Here is an 18,047-nt window from a genome sequence, read left to right as displayed (position 1 = left end):
AGCAGTTGAGGCTTTCGCAGCATCTGTTGTAGTTCACCATTATAGTGTTCTAGAATTGAGAAGTGTGCCGTCTGCCGCCGGCGAGCTGGTCGTTTCAGCGATGACAGGAGAGAGGGCGCTGTGTGCAGGAGGAGCGCAGCTAGTGAGCGCGGAGCAGACAGCTGGGTGAACCGCCTTCGTCACCGCTAGTTTAATCGGACTCCGAAGGCGCGTAGCAATAAATTGTGTCGCTTTAGCTCCCACACGGTTGTCTAAATGTGACAAAACAACTAGTTCCCTATAAAATAAGCGGCCGTCGTCAGGGAACGGCAATACAAATACAGGCAATGTAAGATACAGATTGCCGACGAACTGACAAGCAACGGCAAGATATATTTCCTGAACGTATTGGGTGCTTTATTTCTCGAACACTAGCGGGAGATTCAATGACGAATGTCTAACGTATTTCTATGATCATGTAAATTTTTAATATTGGATGCACCGGTTTATGCGGGCTAGACTGAAGTCTTCCATCGGCGCTCGCACGTACTGAAAACGCAGTGAATGGTGTTTTCGGCTAGGCTAACATATTTTTTGCGCCACATGTAAATAGAGGTATGCGAAGATTGCTTGAAGACAGAAATTATGCCAGCGCTTACTGATGACTTTATTTAAATGTGGGCGAATACATATGAACTGGCAGTCCTACTCAAAACGAAATGAATGAGAGCACGTACATAGCAATGAACGAAACCACATAATGGACGACGTGAAAAAAAAATCGCGACTTAGTGCAAGAATATTGTAAAACGTATAAAACTGTACAGATCGAACTATATGAGAATATTAATGAACTGTACTAGGCCGTGAATAAATTAAGCTGCTAAATTTGAAAACACATAAGAGAAAGGCATAATGATTAAAGTCCTCAAACACGATTACTTGCACCTCCTCAGCTTTAGGTGCTTTACCTGCTCTGCTTTAGAGGTCTGCTCTTGGTTTAGCGACTTGGCATATAAACGCAACCGCATGAGGACGTAGAACTTCACTATGTTAAGTGTCATTTCTTTGTCATATGAATAGGGCAACCAAACTTGGAAACCTCTGCGCTTTGCAAAAACAAATCAAATTCACGCATGCTATTTGCGTTAATCTTTCTTGAACTAAAAAAAAAAAACCGTGAAAGACTCTTCCAGCGTGTGCACGAGCTTTGCAAGCTCCGAGGACGGATAAAGAAGACCTCCGTGGTCGAAGTTTGAGATAATTTGATTTTCTTCTTGTTGTGCCGCGCACTATTTGCTTGAAATGAGATAAGCGGAGCAAGTACTGCATTTTGACTTCTTCATGAACTTTCTAGCGACATATCCTGCAATATAAGCTATGAGACGGCTAGAACTGTGCCTAGTGACGTATCTGTGGTCATCTGAAGGAAGGGAATTCAAAGTAGCTTCGACGTCCTCGAGCCTTCCCTCGTCAACCAAATGGTCAAGCTCATCAATAGGATTTGAAAGAAGCCTTGTACGGCTAATTCCAAGTAAGGCATTTACAATTTCAGCATTGCAACTTCCGGTCTTTGGGGGCTTCGCTAAGTTGTAAAATGCCAGGGCATTAACTGTCACTAAAAATTGAGCTGGCGTGGGATGATCGTTGCAGCCATTAAATTGACTCACGATGCCGAAGAGGTTTTCTAGTTTGTCTTGGCTTATTCATGTAAAACCGCGTTTTGTAGATAAGTAGTCAACGAGGTCGACTGTGGACTGCAAAGTTACCCGAAGGCCTACCGCGGTGCTGTTGCTTAGGAAACCATGCTTTGAGTCAACCATGCTTTGGGTGTATTTCGAGAAGGGAAGGGTTCGAACAGGAAAGGCAGCAGAAAGAGCGCGCAATGAGTAAGAAGAAAGAACGAAAGGAAGTAAAAGAGCATTCAGTAAAAGAAGGGAGACGGACGGAACTGTTACTGTGCTCTCTGCAAACATGTGTTTTCCTGCTTGACAAATCATCGCTCTTCGCTCAACAACGCGCCATAGTACAACAGCCAGATAAGCAACGCGATGCAACAAAATTCACGCAGGAAACGAGCCGCAGAAGCAGACGCCCCAAGCGTTTCCTCTGCGGCGCGCGCGCTTGTGATGCGCTCCTACGGCTGACAGCGCCACCTACGCTTTTCATCGCTCCGGCGACCACGTCGCTCCCATTGCCGCGCGCCGAAGACGGCACACTTCCCAATTCTAGAACACTATATCACCATCTACCTGTTCGATTCTTGACGAGGAAGCAGCGATGAAGCTACAACATCGCATGTATGCACATGATGTGCTAATTGTCTGCTGTCTGTATGCTGTATCTGTGCGAAAGCTAAGTAGAAAACGAACATCTGACTCTGAAGATGACGCACGCCCGGGAAAAAGTTGGCCTGCAAGGCCTCCCTCATTACTACCATATTTTCGGAATTCTATTCACCCCTCCTTAATTTGCAAAACGATTTTGGAGAGAAAAAAAAGTTTTCATTTGAACCTAAGCACAGACTTTTTTGCGAGGAAGAGAGCATAGACGAGGCTTCCAGCGCATTTACTCAGTCAAGCCACAGCCGTTGGAGAGCCGAAGTAGTGCGGTGTCAGGGGCGGGATCCGACAGTACATGACAATACTGGCAGCGCAGAATGGCAAAAGCTAGCTGAAAGTGACCTCACGTGCTGCCATGGGAAATTCTCGGCGGCCATTCGGCGGATCTCCGCAGGTTTCGCAGGCATCACGAGCCTGCGTTGCTTTACTTGGCATAAACTGTTTGGCATTCATAACAGAAGTCTGAATGAGTTTTAAAAGGGCTGTCGCAGCTTAAATTTCAAATGCACTGCACTCTCATGTGGGGAAGATGTTTGCCAAGTTTGTTTACCAAATAAAATATTATTTCTTGCATCTGTCTCGTCAAGTTATCGACGCAAGAACATTGGGGGTAGGGGGGGGGATTAGGTTTATAGAGTCTAAGAACCCCTCTGTTCTTAGCCAATGTTGTCGATTTCTTGCGCTTACCGCTCTTTTGCTTCCACATTAGGCACTTTACCCAAACGGGTTGTATGCACATGCCGATTAAACTGCAGAGTTTGTTTTATTGCGGGAGGGTCTTAAAGCAGGTTGTGGCACGTGGAAAACGCTCTTTGGTCTCCGCAACGGCAGGAAGAGTGCTTCTTTTGATCGCGGTGGCTAGCCTCTGAATCACACCATTTGTTATAAGAGAGTGGTAAAGGCACGGTTGTACAGGCGCCCAAATCTTTAACTGGCGTGCGCGAGCGGCGACTTTTCTGTGCGTCAGCGCCCTATGACGGAGCGAAGTTGGAAACAGGATGAGGCTAAGCGCATGCTCACAAAGCACGCTCAGCTGGGCGTGTCATCTGCCAGGCTGTTCCTTCTTAAGGACGTCACCCCTCCTTATCGCGTTTCGACGAGCAGCCATTTTTCTTTCCTCTCTTGGCTGCTGCGACGCTGTTCTTCGGAACGTAAAATACGAGCAAAACCATTCGCCTACTCACGCTGGCTGCTCGTCGAAACGCGATAAGGAGGGGTGACGTCCTTAAGAAGGAACAGCCTGGCAGACGACACGCCCAGATGAGCGTGCTTTGTGAGCATGCGCTTAGCCTCATCCTGTTTCCAACTTCGCTCCGTCATATGGCGCTGACGCACAGAAAAGTCGCCGCTCGCGCACGCCAGTTAAAGATTTGGGCGACTGTACGTTATATATCTGAGAAGCAGTGCCATAGACATAATACGTACATTATATCGATAATAGTTCTACCCTCGTTCGTAATAAGTGAGCGTTCATTGTAATTGCAGCCGTCATAAGTGGGCTCATCTCGACTTTAATGTGAATGTTGAATAGGATTGCATTTACAAGACAAATGTCTGCGGACGTAATGATGCTAGAATTCATGGAAACACCCTAAGTTAAAAAATCAGTGCCAGCTCCTGTACCTTCATTCTTTTTTCAAGCAAGGAATGTCAGACATTTGTCTCCAGGTGTCTTGATAGTGCTCATATCCTTCCTTGGCTTCAGTTCTTACTGTAAAAATACACGGTGAGCTGATGACCGACTTTGTGCAGCAAAATTGTTTGTGTTTTCTTCTAATGATAGTAGATAGCCGGGCACCCTCTTTGCAGCATTTTTATGCAAGACCCGAGTTTACAAGCACTTTTTCATCAACAGCATGGGTTGCCATAATAAAGTGTAGAAAATTTGTAACAGGTGTCTTATTTTGCCATTTGCAGAAGTCTGCAGAGTTTGGGGAGTTTCTACGCAACAGCACATACTGCACCAACTGTGTATCAGCTGTGCTGCTTGAAGAACGTGGTTACCTCAACAACCCCATGGTTTTCCGACTATTCTCACTGTTGGTGCCAAAGGTGAGCCAAAAGCACGAGCACCACTCCCTTGCAAGCAGTCACATATTGTCACACCCTTCAGTCACCTAGCATAGTTTTCTTGTTCTTGAGTGTTGCTGTGCAGTCAGAGATTCACGCCCAGGTTTCTTTTTCTTGTTTGCATTCACCTGCCATACAATTTTCCAAATTTCATGACTCAGCATACCTGTTATGACACTGCTGACAATCGTACAACAAAATGCTAGACCCAGTGATTGATTCTTCATGGAATAATTCATTTTAATATGGTTTAACTGTCCATGGCCTCAAGCGCCCGTGTTTCCGAGTTTGCCTTAAGGACGAAAGCTGTGATGATTTCTAGAAAAGAGTATTTATCAGTTTATCTGATACGCTGTTTGTGGCAGTCCATTTTAATATATGCAAACTTGCGGCAGAGTGAATGGGTACATGAAAGGAACAGCATTGCTGTGAGGATGTGTGATGCAAGCTTTACTGCCTTCATGCTTGCACAGGATGAGAAAATGCATGGGAATCTGGTGGTTTTTAGTTGCCTAAAGTTACTTGCCAGTTGGGGCGCATCTACTGTAGGCGAGGTAGTAGCAGTTTAGCGTTTTTATGTGCTGTGCATTAGAAAAACATACATAAATAATAACTGATGTATTTTCTAAGGCTAGAAATTGCTGTTCATTTAAACCAAGCGGGGGTAGTTGTTTTTCAGTTCATAAAGTATGTTTATTTCTCTAGTAGCTCTTAGGCGGCAGGTGTAATGCGACTTGAAAATGGTTTACAAGGATCGGCTGTAGAAAAGTCATCTAAATGGATGCAGCTTGCAGTAGAGCTCAAAACTAAATTAAGATTTTTTTTCTAGTATTGTTTATTTTCCGTTACTCGGAAAATCCAGGGTCGGGTTTTTGAGTGAAACGTCATGGTCGTGGCACTAGCAGGTGGGGGTAGCTGGTAGCCAGCATGTCTGGGCGCTGATTCTTGAGTGGTTTGTGTGACTTAGCGAGATCGCATGGTATCATATCAGAAAGTTGGGAAGAGCTGCCAACTTGGGGTGCTCTTTGAGGTGGCAAGGTGGACCTTATAAGAATCAACCTTCCAGTGCTCTTCTGTGTCGAGTCAGGCATGCTACTCCTATATATAGGCTATGCAAGCACGTTCATTTACGGCTTGGTTAAAGCGGGGCTTTATAAGTTGGGTGTTTGCCTATGCTATCGCGTTTTATCCGCAGAGCTTAAGTATCGGCCATAACTTTTTAACGCGGTAGCGGTAATGCCCTATTCACCGAAACTGTATAATGAACGCATCCCATTCCACCCCTGTTTACTATTAGGAGACAACCCACGTGTTGAATTTTCATCTGTTTTTAGTTTTCGTAAAGAGTTAGGGATTCTAAATAAACTGTAATTTTCTGAACACTTCTCATTTTCACTCATAAAGAAGCTCAGCAACCTCGTGTTTGGCGCATGATGGCCTTAGTTGCCTATGTGCCAAAAAACCCAACACAACACTCTGCCGTTGGCGGCCGGCGCCAATGGACATCTGCCGGCATTGTCGTTCTGAGCGAAAAATCATGAGCATGGTGCTGGCAGGCGGTAGTTGCCAGCTGACATGGCCAAGCACTAACTGGACATACAGTTGCCTGACATTGCGTTTGGCAAGAGCTGCCAACTTGGGCAACCAGGCCACGCAAGCAAGTTCATACAGCTTGGTTAGAGCGGGGCTTTTATATGTGGGCCGGTAGCCTACGCTGCTGCTTAATACCCTTAAAGGCTGAGTTTAAGTGAGCCCATAAGTGGGCTGAGTTTGCCATTTTTTTTGCCAAAGTGTGCCATTTTTTCTAGTACTTGTATTGTTTTTCTTAAATTTACTAGATGCAGAATTTTAAATTTTCTATGAATGTATAAACAGTCATATTGCACTACAACTGGGATTATATGCATGGAATAAGAAAGTAATAGATTTAATCTTTTTTTTATCTGCACTATAAAGTTATCAGCTGGGAAGTTTTTAGATTTCATTATATAGATACAGACTGGCTTAAATTATTGATTCTAGTCATAGTTATGTAAGAGCCACTAATTTAAATTTGCAAGAACTTTGTTTTCTTGTGCCTTATACTTCCTGAAGAAAAGGCACATGCACTTCTGAAAATGCCGACAAAGCCTTCATGTTTGTGACAACTGAGAGAATGAAAAGAGCATTTTTATACCGCAAATGCCAAAGTGGGTATATTATTTCTAGAATCTACAGAAATGCTCTGTTGCCAGATTTAAATATCTACTTTCTTTTTTTACAAAATAAAAAGTGCTAATGAACTTTTTGAAAGCTGAAGAAATGCTCTATCAAAAAGGTACGAAAACTACATTTTTTTTTTTTTTTTTCAGAACCGTGCCACTTTTAATAAACTGGTGATGCAGTGTTGAGTTCATGCAGTACTCTCATTGATGTAACTGAATGTTGCTGTTACATTTCTAAAGATGTTCACTTAGAGTCCTCAACTTAGTGGCTAAGTATGTTGTACTCAAACACTTTTACTTAAGGCACTGAAGAAATAGATTTTCTCTTTCTGTATTATTATTCGCTTCTAATAGGCACTTATGATGTGGGTAGGTGGGCGTCACAACTACTTCTTACTTTGAATTCTCGATATTCATAGTTTAACGACGCCTTAAAATGTTGCGTCATCATGGCTGTCGTTCTCTTTCAGGTTGGCAAACAAGTTCTCAAAGAAAGCGTTACCAACCTTATTTTGTCACGAGCAAATGCCCTGGTGACGTCTGATGTGGCACAAGACATCAAAAAACATGTTCATCGCATCACTGCTGTGAGTGCATCCTCTCATTTGCTTAGTGGAATTCTTTTCATTACTATTACTTTGAAAAAGCCATTGCTAATTTGTATTCTTTTTTTTTTCTTTAACTGTTTATGCTATATCTCTACTCGATACTCAGGTTTACTAATTGTGCGTGAGATCACAGTACTCGTCTGATAGGATTGAGTAGACCAGCCTGCATGTTTTAATTCCAGTAAAAATGTGACCAACTGTTAAATAACCAGCAAAGTGATTATTTTGTTTTTATAGTTAATCCATAAAGGATAGTGGTATTGTGGTAGGTTGCAGGCTGTTTATAATGGTGATTCCAACCGCAGCCACGCTGTTGTAGCTTATTTCTATGTGCGAAGGACACTAGGTGTTCTGGCGTGTATGTCTTGTTAGCTTCAACATCGCTGGTTTGCATTGTTGTCACTAACAGACAGTAAGGAGTCAACATGGATAATGGCTTTTATTTGTTTTCTTTTTCAAAGGACCTGCGAGCAGTCCTGCTCGTACTTTCAGTTCATGAAGGCATTGCACCGGCTTGTCTCAGCTTGGCTGACTACTTGCACTCTTTGGAAAGCCATTGCAAGGATGCCCTGGGCCAAGCTGAGAAGGAAACGGGGAAAAGTGACGGTGATGGTAAGGCTGTTGTGATGCTAGTGTTTTATCCTCTCCCATTATGAACTACATTCAACCCTATTACAGAAAATAGGTAAAAATAAGTTTGAAATAGTTGAGTATTTCTAACGTAAAGCTTCCCCAAAAACTATGGCAACTGAGAAAAATCTTTCTCGGGTCATTAGTATGTACTGTTTGAGAGCTATTTGCAACACTTGCAGAGGTCGCAGAGAGAGACCAGTTGGCAAATGTCAGGCAAATTGGCTTTCTTGCACAGCACCGCTAACATTTGACAGCCACAGGTCATACGCCAGCTAAGAAGGCTTGGCTTCCCCACATTAGAGCGGCGCCGCGGAAAAAAGGGAATGCCAGATTGAAAGCCTTTCTCACTACCTCCGTAACAGCTGGCTTGAGTACAGGATGGCTGCTAGGTAGAATTTTACAGGGCAGTGCATGGCAATCGCAAACAGTGTCCAATAAAGGCTATACATTCTGGCAGGGAAGTTATTTCTCTGGTTCCCATCTTCTTACTGTGTTTGGTTAATTTCGAAACCCTAGTTAATTGGATTACTTTTCACTGTTCCCTCGGCTCTAAATTAACGAGGTTTTACCCTATGTGAAGTATTCTCACTCACATTTCTTATTCCTTAGGTTGCCCAAGCAGTCCTCCAGCAAAAAAGCCCAGGACTCCCCCTTGTGAAAATGAGGAAAGGCGAACTGGACCACGATCTCCAGCAGAGCCGCCACCGCCCTCGCCAAGTGAAGCAGATGTTCTGCGTCCACTGCTGGAGACGGTCCAGGCCCTCCTCAAGATGCTCCCAAGCAGAGAACAGTCATCAACCTCCTCTTCCTAGCATCTTCTCCTCTAGTCTGGCTGTGCGTTTTTTTTTTTTTTGGAGTGGGGGGAGGGGAAGCTTAAGTACAAGCATAGGGGGCGGTTTAAGCTCCGCATACGTGTAAAGCGCAGCAGCCGTGAATCAGATCCGCACAAAAAGGGATGTCGCACTTCTTGGCACAAGGTCTTGTTGCCGCTAACATCTTGATGGCGGCGACAAGGCCAACACCAATCCCCCAGCCTGCTCTGCTTTTGTTGTTCTTTTTTTGTTTTGTTTTTTTTTTTTGGTTTGGTCCCAACAGTGTGGCTAAACGATGATGTATGTATGATGAAGGTATTGATATCGGTGGTGGTGTTGCGCCAGCTCCCCTTTTGTTTTCCAGATGAGCAAAATGTTCTCGCCGCTGTCACCGCCCGCCATTGAGATGCCACTCTCATGAGAGTTTTTGCCACACCACACTTCAGCTGTGATACTTTAGTCTTGGGTGAAAGCTTGCTTGCCACTGTTTCTTCTTCCTTCCTCACATGCACTCTTCATTCTTCCGCTAAACCGTTACTTTTTTTTTTTGTGCCCTATATTTTCATTTTATTTTTCCTTGTTTCCCTACATCCCATAGCTGTATTTTTCTTTCATGCTTACTGTGTTCTTAATTCATCAACGAAGAAGACCACAACATGTGCTTGATGCGAGGCAGAATGGTGGTGGGTGTTTTTCCACCCAAGAAAGGGAAAGCGTTTGCCAGAGCACTGAGCTTGCTTGGCGTGTACATTTAGTCGTATATTTTGTTTTGCAGAGTGTATGAAGTTCAATCTAAAAGAGCGATGCCCCGGAGATAATGTGTTGGGGCTGTCGGCATCAGAGCGGCCAAGCTTCGGGCCGGCCATCAGCATAACGACATTTGTCGAGAGCAGCGACATAAAATTCAAGAAGAGAGTTTCTTTCCATCCTGTTATTTTGTGTTATTTATTGCCCTGTATGTACGCAATTCGCTGATTGAAGGCGGAAGGAAGTGTTGTTAGCGGTGACTGCAAGGCTTGTGTGTGACTACGCTCTTGTCTTGGCCCATTTCTACTTGATGGTTTCTTCAGGCGGCAACTCTTTTCTTCACTGTGAGGGCTTGAGCGAGGTGTGTCAAAATAATATATGTGGCAACCCTGCTGCAAACGTCCACATCCCCTTTAGTGGGAAGCACATTTTTTTAAGTATCATCGAACTATCTTGAAAACTTTGTAAACCACCTTTTTCAGTTGTTCATTCGACTGGGAGAAGGGATTCCTCAGTGACTTTTCGCCATCCAAGTCTCCTGTCTTATTTTTTATCCATCGCTGTTCTTGTGAAACTGCCAGCTGCATTTATGTGTTCCTGGCCGTTATGTACTATAGTGGCTGTGAATACTAGGTCCTCCTCTACTTTCAGATCCATGCTCAAAATAAAAATTCTCAAGCCACAGATATGTGTTCATTGAGCTCATTCCATTATAAAGCTGTACTGATCTAGGCATGTTTGCAAGCACACCAGCAGTAATATTTGTCATAGTGGATTGCTCTGTGTAAACATCCTGGAATCATATGATCACCAGGGAATAGTGATATCCTGTGAGCCTTGAAGCTTTCCTTGCAGCCTTCTTGAAAGGTCTATGCTCCCAGCACAGCTTGTGTGTAGCACAGGTGTATACACAAATAGGTGGCAGATGTGTAACTATAAATTTCCAGCATGTGTTGTTTTTGATGGCACTTTGATGCCTTTCAGCATTCGCAAAAATCGGGGTGTTCGATTAGTACCAAGTATGAATTTTCTAGTAAAAGCATAAAAATTCCACTCTTAAACAGAATAGAAGCTTTCACATTGGTTTATAGATACACTGGTTTATACAGCAAAAGTTTGTTAACTTCATGGGACCCGAAAAAAAAAAGTTTGTCTAGCTTAGTCCTAAACAAGGGACCCCCATACCACCCTGAAGCATCAATGTGTTTCCTTTTTTTTTATTTGGCATGAGGGGGGGTGTTTGTTTTGTTTCGTTATTTGGCAAAAAATTTGGCTGCGATAACCACCTTTATAGAGGAGAGCAGCGTGCTAAAATTAGGTCTACACTGAAGCCTCGTTTCTGCTTTGCATACTGTCGTACATGCCGCCATGCACGACTGCAATTGCGACACTGTCTTTTTCCTTATCTCAATTCTCGGCAAGAGGCAACAGTGTTGGCTCAGCTATAGAGCCAGCTGCCGTCAGACCTGTGCATTTTCTTTGCTTCTGAGGACCCCAACAAGGAGAAGACGCGATACCGCTTTCAACGCCGCCTTTTCATTTCGCGAAATTATGTATTTTTCAGTTTGAGTTTAGGCAAGAAAAGGTGCTGTATCTCACAGTTCCCGGTGGACGCCTGAACCGCGCCGTAAGGGAAGGGATACCGCGGTGGCGCAGTGGTACAGGTTAAAGCAAACGCCCAGCTGCAGAATCGTGGTTCCCGGGTTCCGAAGGCCCTGATCTAGGGGTTGGCCAGGACTCCTTGAAATCTGGCAGCCTCTAGAGCGAGACCGATGAGCACTCGTTGGTCGTCCAAGGTAGAGCTGCGTAGACAAGTCTCCCAAGTATGTTGGATGAAGCAGGCTTCCGTGTGCTGTGTGATGTCGGTGCAGGTTAAAGGTACTCGAGTGGTCGAAATTACTCCGAAGTCCTCCACTGCGAGACCTCTTTCTCTCTACATTCATTTCCGCCTTTCCTTATGATACGGTTCAGGTGTCTGCAGAAAGTTGACAGATACTGCACCTTTTTTGTAAACCAATTACTAAGTAGACTGTGTAAAAATATAGTAATGGAGATCATTATTGTGATGATAATAGGAAAGATAAATATATGATCAAAATAAAGTAAAATAAAAAATGGCGTAATTAAGCAACTGTTTGTTTAACCCTGCTAAACATAAGTAACCAAAGCGAAAGCTTGAAAGTTAAGCATGGTAAAACATGGCTAGACTTGGTTGCTGCTTGATGGTAGTGACTAACGTTTAGCACTTTAGCAGGCTTCACTTTAAAGCTTTTGCTTCTGTTAATTAAAATTAATAGGCATAATTTTAAATGGTTAGGCAAAGATCAGACACAGATGCTAGAATGAATGCAAACTTCTATTTTCCACCGAAAAGGGGTCCTCTGTTTCCCGCCCTCAGCACGCAGGCCAGGGGGGGTGGGTCTGGAGAAGCCTCGCATACTAAGGACTGTTAAAGGTACAAGAGTTCACGGCCTCAGCCGCCAGGCGGATGGCCTGCTGCTGAACGGCGAGGTCGCCGCTCCGCAGCCAAACCTCCCAGGCTTCTCTACTATTAATGTTCATGCCGGCGCCTGGGGAGTCGGCGCATTCCTAGATAATGTGATCTAGTGTGCCTTTCTGGCCGCAATTTTTGCATTTCGAATCTTCTTCCTCCCCGGTCTGTGTCAGGAAAATCCAGACCGGGCAGATGTATAGTTTCCGGCTTGTAACCGCCTCCAAATGCGCGCCTCATTGTTAGAGAGACCGATCCAGGGGGGGGAGGGGGGGGGGGGGTAACTCTTTCGATTTAATTTGTAGAATTCAGTGATTTCATTGTATGTTATGGCACAATCTTTTATTCCCCTGCAGTCGGGCTGTTCCATTGCCGCCCGGTGGTAGAGATTTTGGGCTAGAAAGTGTGCAGCTTCATTGCCAGGGACATATTCATGTGCAGATATCCATATGATGGAGATTGTTCAATTAATGGGGTTAGCAAGGAGGATCCTTTTGGCCTCCTCCGAAACCCTTCCTTTTCCGAAATTCCAGACAGTCGTATTGCTGTCGTATAATGACTACTTTTGCCTGCGTGCTAACGCAAGCGAGCGCTATTGCAACCTCTTCAGCTATGTTTGTGTCACGAATGCGTGTCGAGGCCGCAATTTCGGGTACGCCATTCCTATCTACTAACGCCGAGACTGCCGCTCCATGCCTTCCGCACGATGCGTCAACATATGCTACGTCTTCGGCTGCCTTGTGTCTCATTCTTTTTGCAATAGCTTTTGCTCTATGTTTTCTGCGTTCTTTATTATGTTCCGAGTGCATGTTTTTCGGCAAAGTACCAGCAGGTGTTTCCTTGTGTCGGGTGGAATAGATGTTTTCTCTTGTGTGCCTGATACTTGAAACAAGAGCTCCTCTGGCCACATGAGGCTTCAGGCCAGGCCTAAGCATGCAGGACGTGATGCTCAGACTTAGATAAGACATATCATAAATCAGGACTCTTCGGACACAAAGACTATACTCTCGGCCTGGACCTGACCAGAGCATTCGACAATATCAAACAAGGCAATACTTGAGGGACTCCAAAAGATCGGGGGTCGGCGAAAAAACATACAATTACATCTACCTCTCGGACAGGGAGATGAGTTTCCAGATTATCAAATCCCATACAGTCACACTAGGAAGCAAGGGAACACCCCAAGGCTCCATACGTCCTGTCCCCCTTTCTTTTTAACACAGCGATGAGCTAGGGGATTACCCCGTTTACTAAACCAGATACAAGACCTAAAAATGATATAAATCTTTGGATAAATAAGGGCAGCGACGCAGAGATAGTAAACTATAAACCGCCACGGACAAGGTAGTCAAGTACGCTGCCGAAAGAGGCCTATCCTACTTGCCGCAAAACTCATACCCGAAAAATAATAAGGGTAAAGCAGACATAAAGGTGAATGTAGGAAACTCCTCGGTAGCTCAAGTAGTGGAAACCAGAATATTAGGAATGGTCCTTCAAGCGAAAGGCCAGAACACAAACATCATAAAGAAACTGGAGAATTACGCGGCACAAGTCACGGACATCTTCAAGAGAGTAGCGCTCAAAGGCCACGGTCTCAAAGAATGCAGTTTACTGAAGATGGCCCAGGCTTACGTCATCGCTATGCCACACCTTTCCTCAACATCAAGAAAGCTGAAAGTGACAGAATCGACACCATACTTAGGAAATGCTCCAAGCGAGCTCTAAATCTCCCCATGTCAACCTCGACGGAGGAGCTGGAAAAAAATGGGGATACACAACACATGGCGAGAGCGCAGAGAGAAAGATTAAGTCAAACGGAGACAGGGAGGACCATCCTTGAATGGAATGGCCTCGAACCAGACAGATGCTAGAGTGCTCCAGCTAGCTGCAGTTGAGTAACATCATGCATGGCCACGGGACAAGGCAGAGGAGAGAGCACGGTTACCTTCGTTTCTGCGGTGGCTGAGTGGCGTCATAATTGCCAAGTGGTTCCTCCTCGGAGCGAAAGCTCTCGCTTTAAAAAAAAAAATGTAAATTGGTTTTGTAGGGGAAAAAAAAGCGCAGTATCTCGCTTTTTTCTTCGGCACCTGAACAGCGCCATAAGGGAAGGAAGGCGGAAATATAAGCTGAACGACGGGAAGAGGCGCAATTAGTGGAGGGTTGCATAAGGATCATCAACGTGCACTGACATCGCACAGCACAAGGCATCTCCGTTTCGCCTCCGTCGAATCGCAGCCGCCATCGGTCGAGTTCGAACCCGGGTACTCCAATACCGCAGCCGGGCGTCTTGTTGTGGCTGTAGGAAGAAGGAAAAGAGAATGCGCGGGACTGCTACTGGCTCTGTAGCTGAGCCACCTCCGCTGCCTCATGCGGACAGAAGAGAGAATGTAGTGAAGAAAAAGAACATTGAGAGAAAGACGCGCGCCGCAACAGCCGTCGTCCACCACCTAAGCGGTGGCGGATGCAATGACGGCCTTCAACAAATAAAACTTCGATGGCAGGCTAGCCCCCGCCGCAAACGGCGTTGACCTACCTATCCCAGCACCATCAGGACCAGCCACCCTCCTCTCCCCTCCGGGCGTCTTGATCTCACGTGGGCGAGATCCGTCCCTAATATTCCGTGGGATATCGGCAGGGAATCCATCGGGAATCGAACTCCTACGTCGCCGATCATTAGCTGAGCGCTTTTAACCGACTACACCACGCCGAGCACGTCAGAAAAATAATAGTTCTTAACTAGCGGTCCATAGTAGTCTCCATAGTAACGTAGGGGCGCGACGGCGACGCCTTCACCCCAGCCTCCAAAAGGGACAGGGTGCTTCGATGCCAGCACGCCGACGCTGGCATCGAGGTGCCCTACAGGAGGGAGCGTGGCGCATGCCATCAGCTGCCAGCTATGAAGACCAAGGGCACGTAACGAGCGCGTGCCATCGCCACCGAGGGGAGCTGCTCACCTCGAGTTCGGCATAGAAGAAGCCGCTATTATTCTGCATTGTGTGATCGACGGGTTTCTGTCAAATAAACACTACAGTACAACCAGCCTCAAAGGCTTGATGACAAGTTTTTCGGACAGGTTTTGCGAACACAGCATAGCCTACTAATGATTTCGCATTAAACTATTTTGCAGCGTTAGCTCGATTGCTCGAATTATTGAAGGTCGTCTGTGGTTTGGAAGAGAGGTACGTAAAGAGAGCTTCATACCCCATGACTTGATGCCGCCACAGCTGTGCGCTATGAAGTCACGTCCGTCGCGGCGCCGACCGCTTCGATTATGATACCCGAAAATGGCTCCGACCACTCCCGATTTTACTTCGCCCGATTTGGGCCAAAAACGATGTCCAGCCCAAATCGAATGTGGTGAACACGATGGTGATCTCCAAATTTAACTTTACCACTTCCAACTTTGGTCCAGGTCACACCTAAAATTTGACTTCGTCTATCTTCGACCAAAATTAATGGATGTCCCTGCAGCCTAATCGGCTATGGCGAACACGATGGTGACCTCCAAATTTGGCGCGGGCCATTAAGCTAACGCTGGATTCGATTCGGCATTGTTGCCGTTCGCCTCAAGGCAGAGGCTACAGTGCTCTAGACAGAGACGCTCGAAAATATTAAGGGCTTCCTCGGCATCGCTCACGACGCGGTAGCGGCGGCAGCCCTTCACAAGCAGCCTGCGTGTGAGGCTTCACCGCATGACGCGCTGAACAGTACTTGATTGCTTGGAAAACCAATTAGGCGAATAGAACCTCGGAAGGCTCTCAATACCGCCAGTTACCATCCGTAACGCCGTCGTCCAAATACGATTGGTTAGCTGGCTGATGCGCGGCCGATAGTCGCCGACGCCGCGGGCTGGCACGAACGGCACGAAGCTTTATAAAAGCAAACCGAAACTATGTATTCTACTTACAATCGGAGACGAGGTCGTCCTTGTGTCGTCACGCGTGCCGTTGCGCGCATTTCAGGTCTTTAAAGTGACTTTGGTCATAGGTGCGCGGTCAGCTAAGCAACATGGAGTTCAGGATTAAGGAGTGCTGTTTTTACAATCTCTTGTAGTATCGTGCAATCGTACCTGGCCTTGGCCTGCGGGAGTCATAGCGCCCGTCCGGCGCGATATCCTTATACCTGGACGTTGGCCGGGACCACGCCAACATATTCTCATTTTTGAATTAAAGGGTGCGAACGTTTAGTTGCACGCTTCGGACGCCTCGTGGAACAGAGCAGCCGCCGTCATGGCCGCCAGGCCTCTACCCTTCGATACCGTCCGCCGCCGCTCCGTTCGTGGCGCTGGCTAGTCCTATATTCTCGCATATGCTAGTTTTATCCTTTAGAGAAGTATCTTAGGAGAGAAGTAACGTTGCGCATTGAAAGACGGACTCCCATTGAGTCACTCTGGAAGACGGAGAAGGAATGTGCAACAGCAGCAGTAAGTAAAGAAACTTGTGAAAAAAAGTTAGAAATGAAAGTAAAGGTTAAAAATACAAGACAAAATAAATTAAATAAATAAAAATAAGAAGACGAAGGATTAAACAACTGATAAAAGGTAGTAACGTAAGTAAAGATTGAAAGTAAATTCGTAGACATCAGAATAACAACGAAAGTCAAAAAGAGCTCATAACGTTACTATATAGGTCCAGAACTCGCAATACTTCCGCATTTCCGCACGTAACGAGACTTCAGTGCGCCTCTGTTTATTTTTATTGTAGTCGTCTCTCAGGCGATGTACGTGGCTGCTGGCCGGAAGTGAAAGTGCCCGGCAAGAGTGAGCTCAGCGACTGTACACATTCCGTCTGCAAGCGGCCGGAAAAGCAAAATAACAAGCCGGAAAACCAGCGCGCTTTCATTACACAGCCTGTGCAATCCCGCAGTGCTACGGCCGGTTCTGCAGGCGCGATGACGTCCGAAAAGCCGCGCCTAGTCGGTTCAGCGTCTCGGAAATATTCATGCGGAAAAATTGTGAAAAATCATGACGTCACAAACATTTCAGCTCGCGTGGAAACTTCAAATACCCCACACTCAAAATATAACTAATTGGGGAAGGGCCCAAATAAAGCCAAAATTGGCGCGGCGGTTTGTCTATTTGAGGTATCTAGGTATATCAGAAACTAGAAGTATTTCAATGAAATACATTGGTCACCATTTGGGTTCGAACCAGGGCACGTATTCCGAGTTTGCGTCGTTATCGAAGTGTCGCTGTCTCACGTGATCTCGAGTCATCTGATTGGTGGAAACGCCGGAACACCATGTTGATACCTCTTCCGGTTCCGTAGTGATAACACCCGGTTCCGGCGTTTCCACCAATCAGATGGCTCGAGGTCACGTGAGATAGCGACACTTCGATAACGACGCAAACTCGGAATACGGGACCAGGTCCTCTGCATTCCAGACGGGCACGCTACGTATAGGCCCACGAAGGGTTTTTATTATCGCACTCAAATTATATAGTATTTACACACGAACCATCGGCGGTATTTGATTGAGGTAACATGGCTAATATATTTCAATGACTAATATTTTAATGGGCGGTAGTCAGTCAAATACTGGTTCAGTCAGTTTGATAACTTCTCGGTCCTTTACAACGGCTTCCTTAAACCACTCTTACTGGTCGTGCGTCAAGATCTGAGTTACGCACCGCCATAGTACTTCTCCATATATTATGCAGGCCCAGCGCCATTACGAGTGCATATGGAATGCCGTCCTCGTTTTCAATCCGGAGATACCTAATACCGCGGGGGTGAAGCGGAAACTACTAAGATTCTCTTGGAGAACGTCAAACAAGAAAACTGCGTCCCAGCAATCCAAGAAAACATGCTCAATGATTTCATCCTAGGGTTCAAACCCGACCGCCAGTGGCTGCATTTCAATGGAGACGAAATTTAAGTGGCGTCCGGGTGCTTTGCGATGCCAGTGCACATTAAAGAACCCCGGGGGATCGAAATTTTTGGAGCCCTCCACTACGGAATCTCTCATAGCCTGAATTGGTTTGGAACTTTAAACCTTATAAACCAAACCAAACCTTTTTGCATAGTAGACTGGACTCCCCAATGCACAAAAATTCTAGGGGGCAGGGGCACTCAGGACCACTGACGGCTGTTGCGGTTTTCGTCTTTATCTCCCTCTTCTTTTCCTTTCTTCTCTACTATCTCTCTTCTGTCCGCACGAGG

At 45.7% G+C, this 18,047-nt stretch overlaps 1 protein-coding gene across 1 annotated transcript in view; it reads left to right on the top strand.

Moving 5' to 3' along the window:
• Positions 1–10,081, top strand: part of puf (ubiquitinyl hydrolase 1 puf) — a 109,430-nt gene extending 99,349 nt beyond the window's left edge. The window contains exons 73-76 of the mRNA XM_084582591.1: positions 4,239–4,373; positions 7,066–7,182; positions 7,665–7,815; positions 8,446–10,081. Of these exons, the coding sequence (XP_084438717.1) occupies positions 4,239–4,373; positions 7,066–7,182; positions 7,665–7,815; positions 8,446–8,648 (606 nt within the window). The 3' untranslated portion in view covers positions 8,649–10,081. The remainder of the gene's footprint in view (positions 1–4,238; positions 4,374–7,065; positions 7,183–7,664; positions 7,816–8,445) is intronic.
• Positions 10,082–18,047: the final 7,966 nt, after the last annotated feature.

The sequence above is a fragment of the Amblyomma maculatum genome, chromosome 10, assembly GCF_055883805.1.
Source record: "Amblyomma maculatum isolate TAMU_Amacu chromosome 10, ASM5588380v1, whole genome shotgun sequence".
Classification (NCBI taxonomy): Eukaryota; Metazoa; Arthropoda; class Arachnida; order Ixodida; family Ixodidae; genus Amblyomma; species Amblyomma maculatum.
Note: the sequence above shows the minus strand (reverse complement) of the source record. Positions and strands in the feature narration are given on the sequence as shown.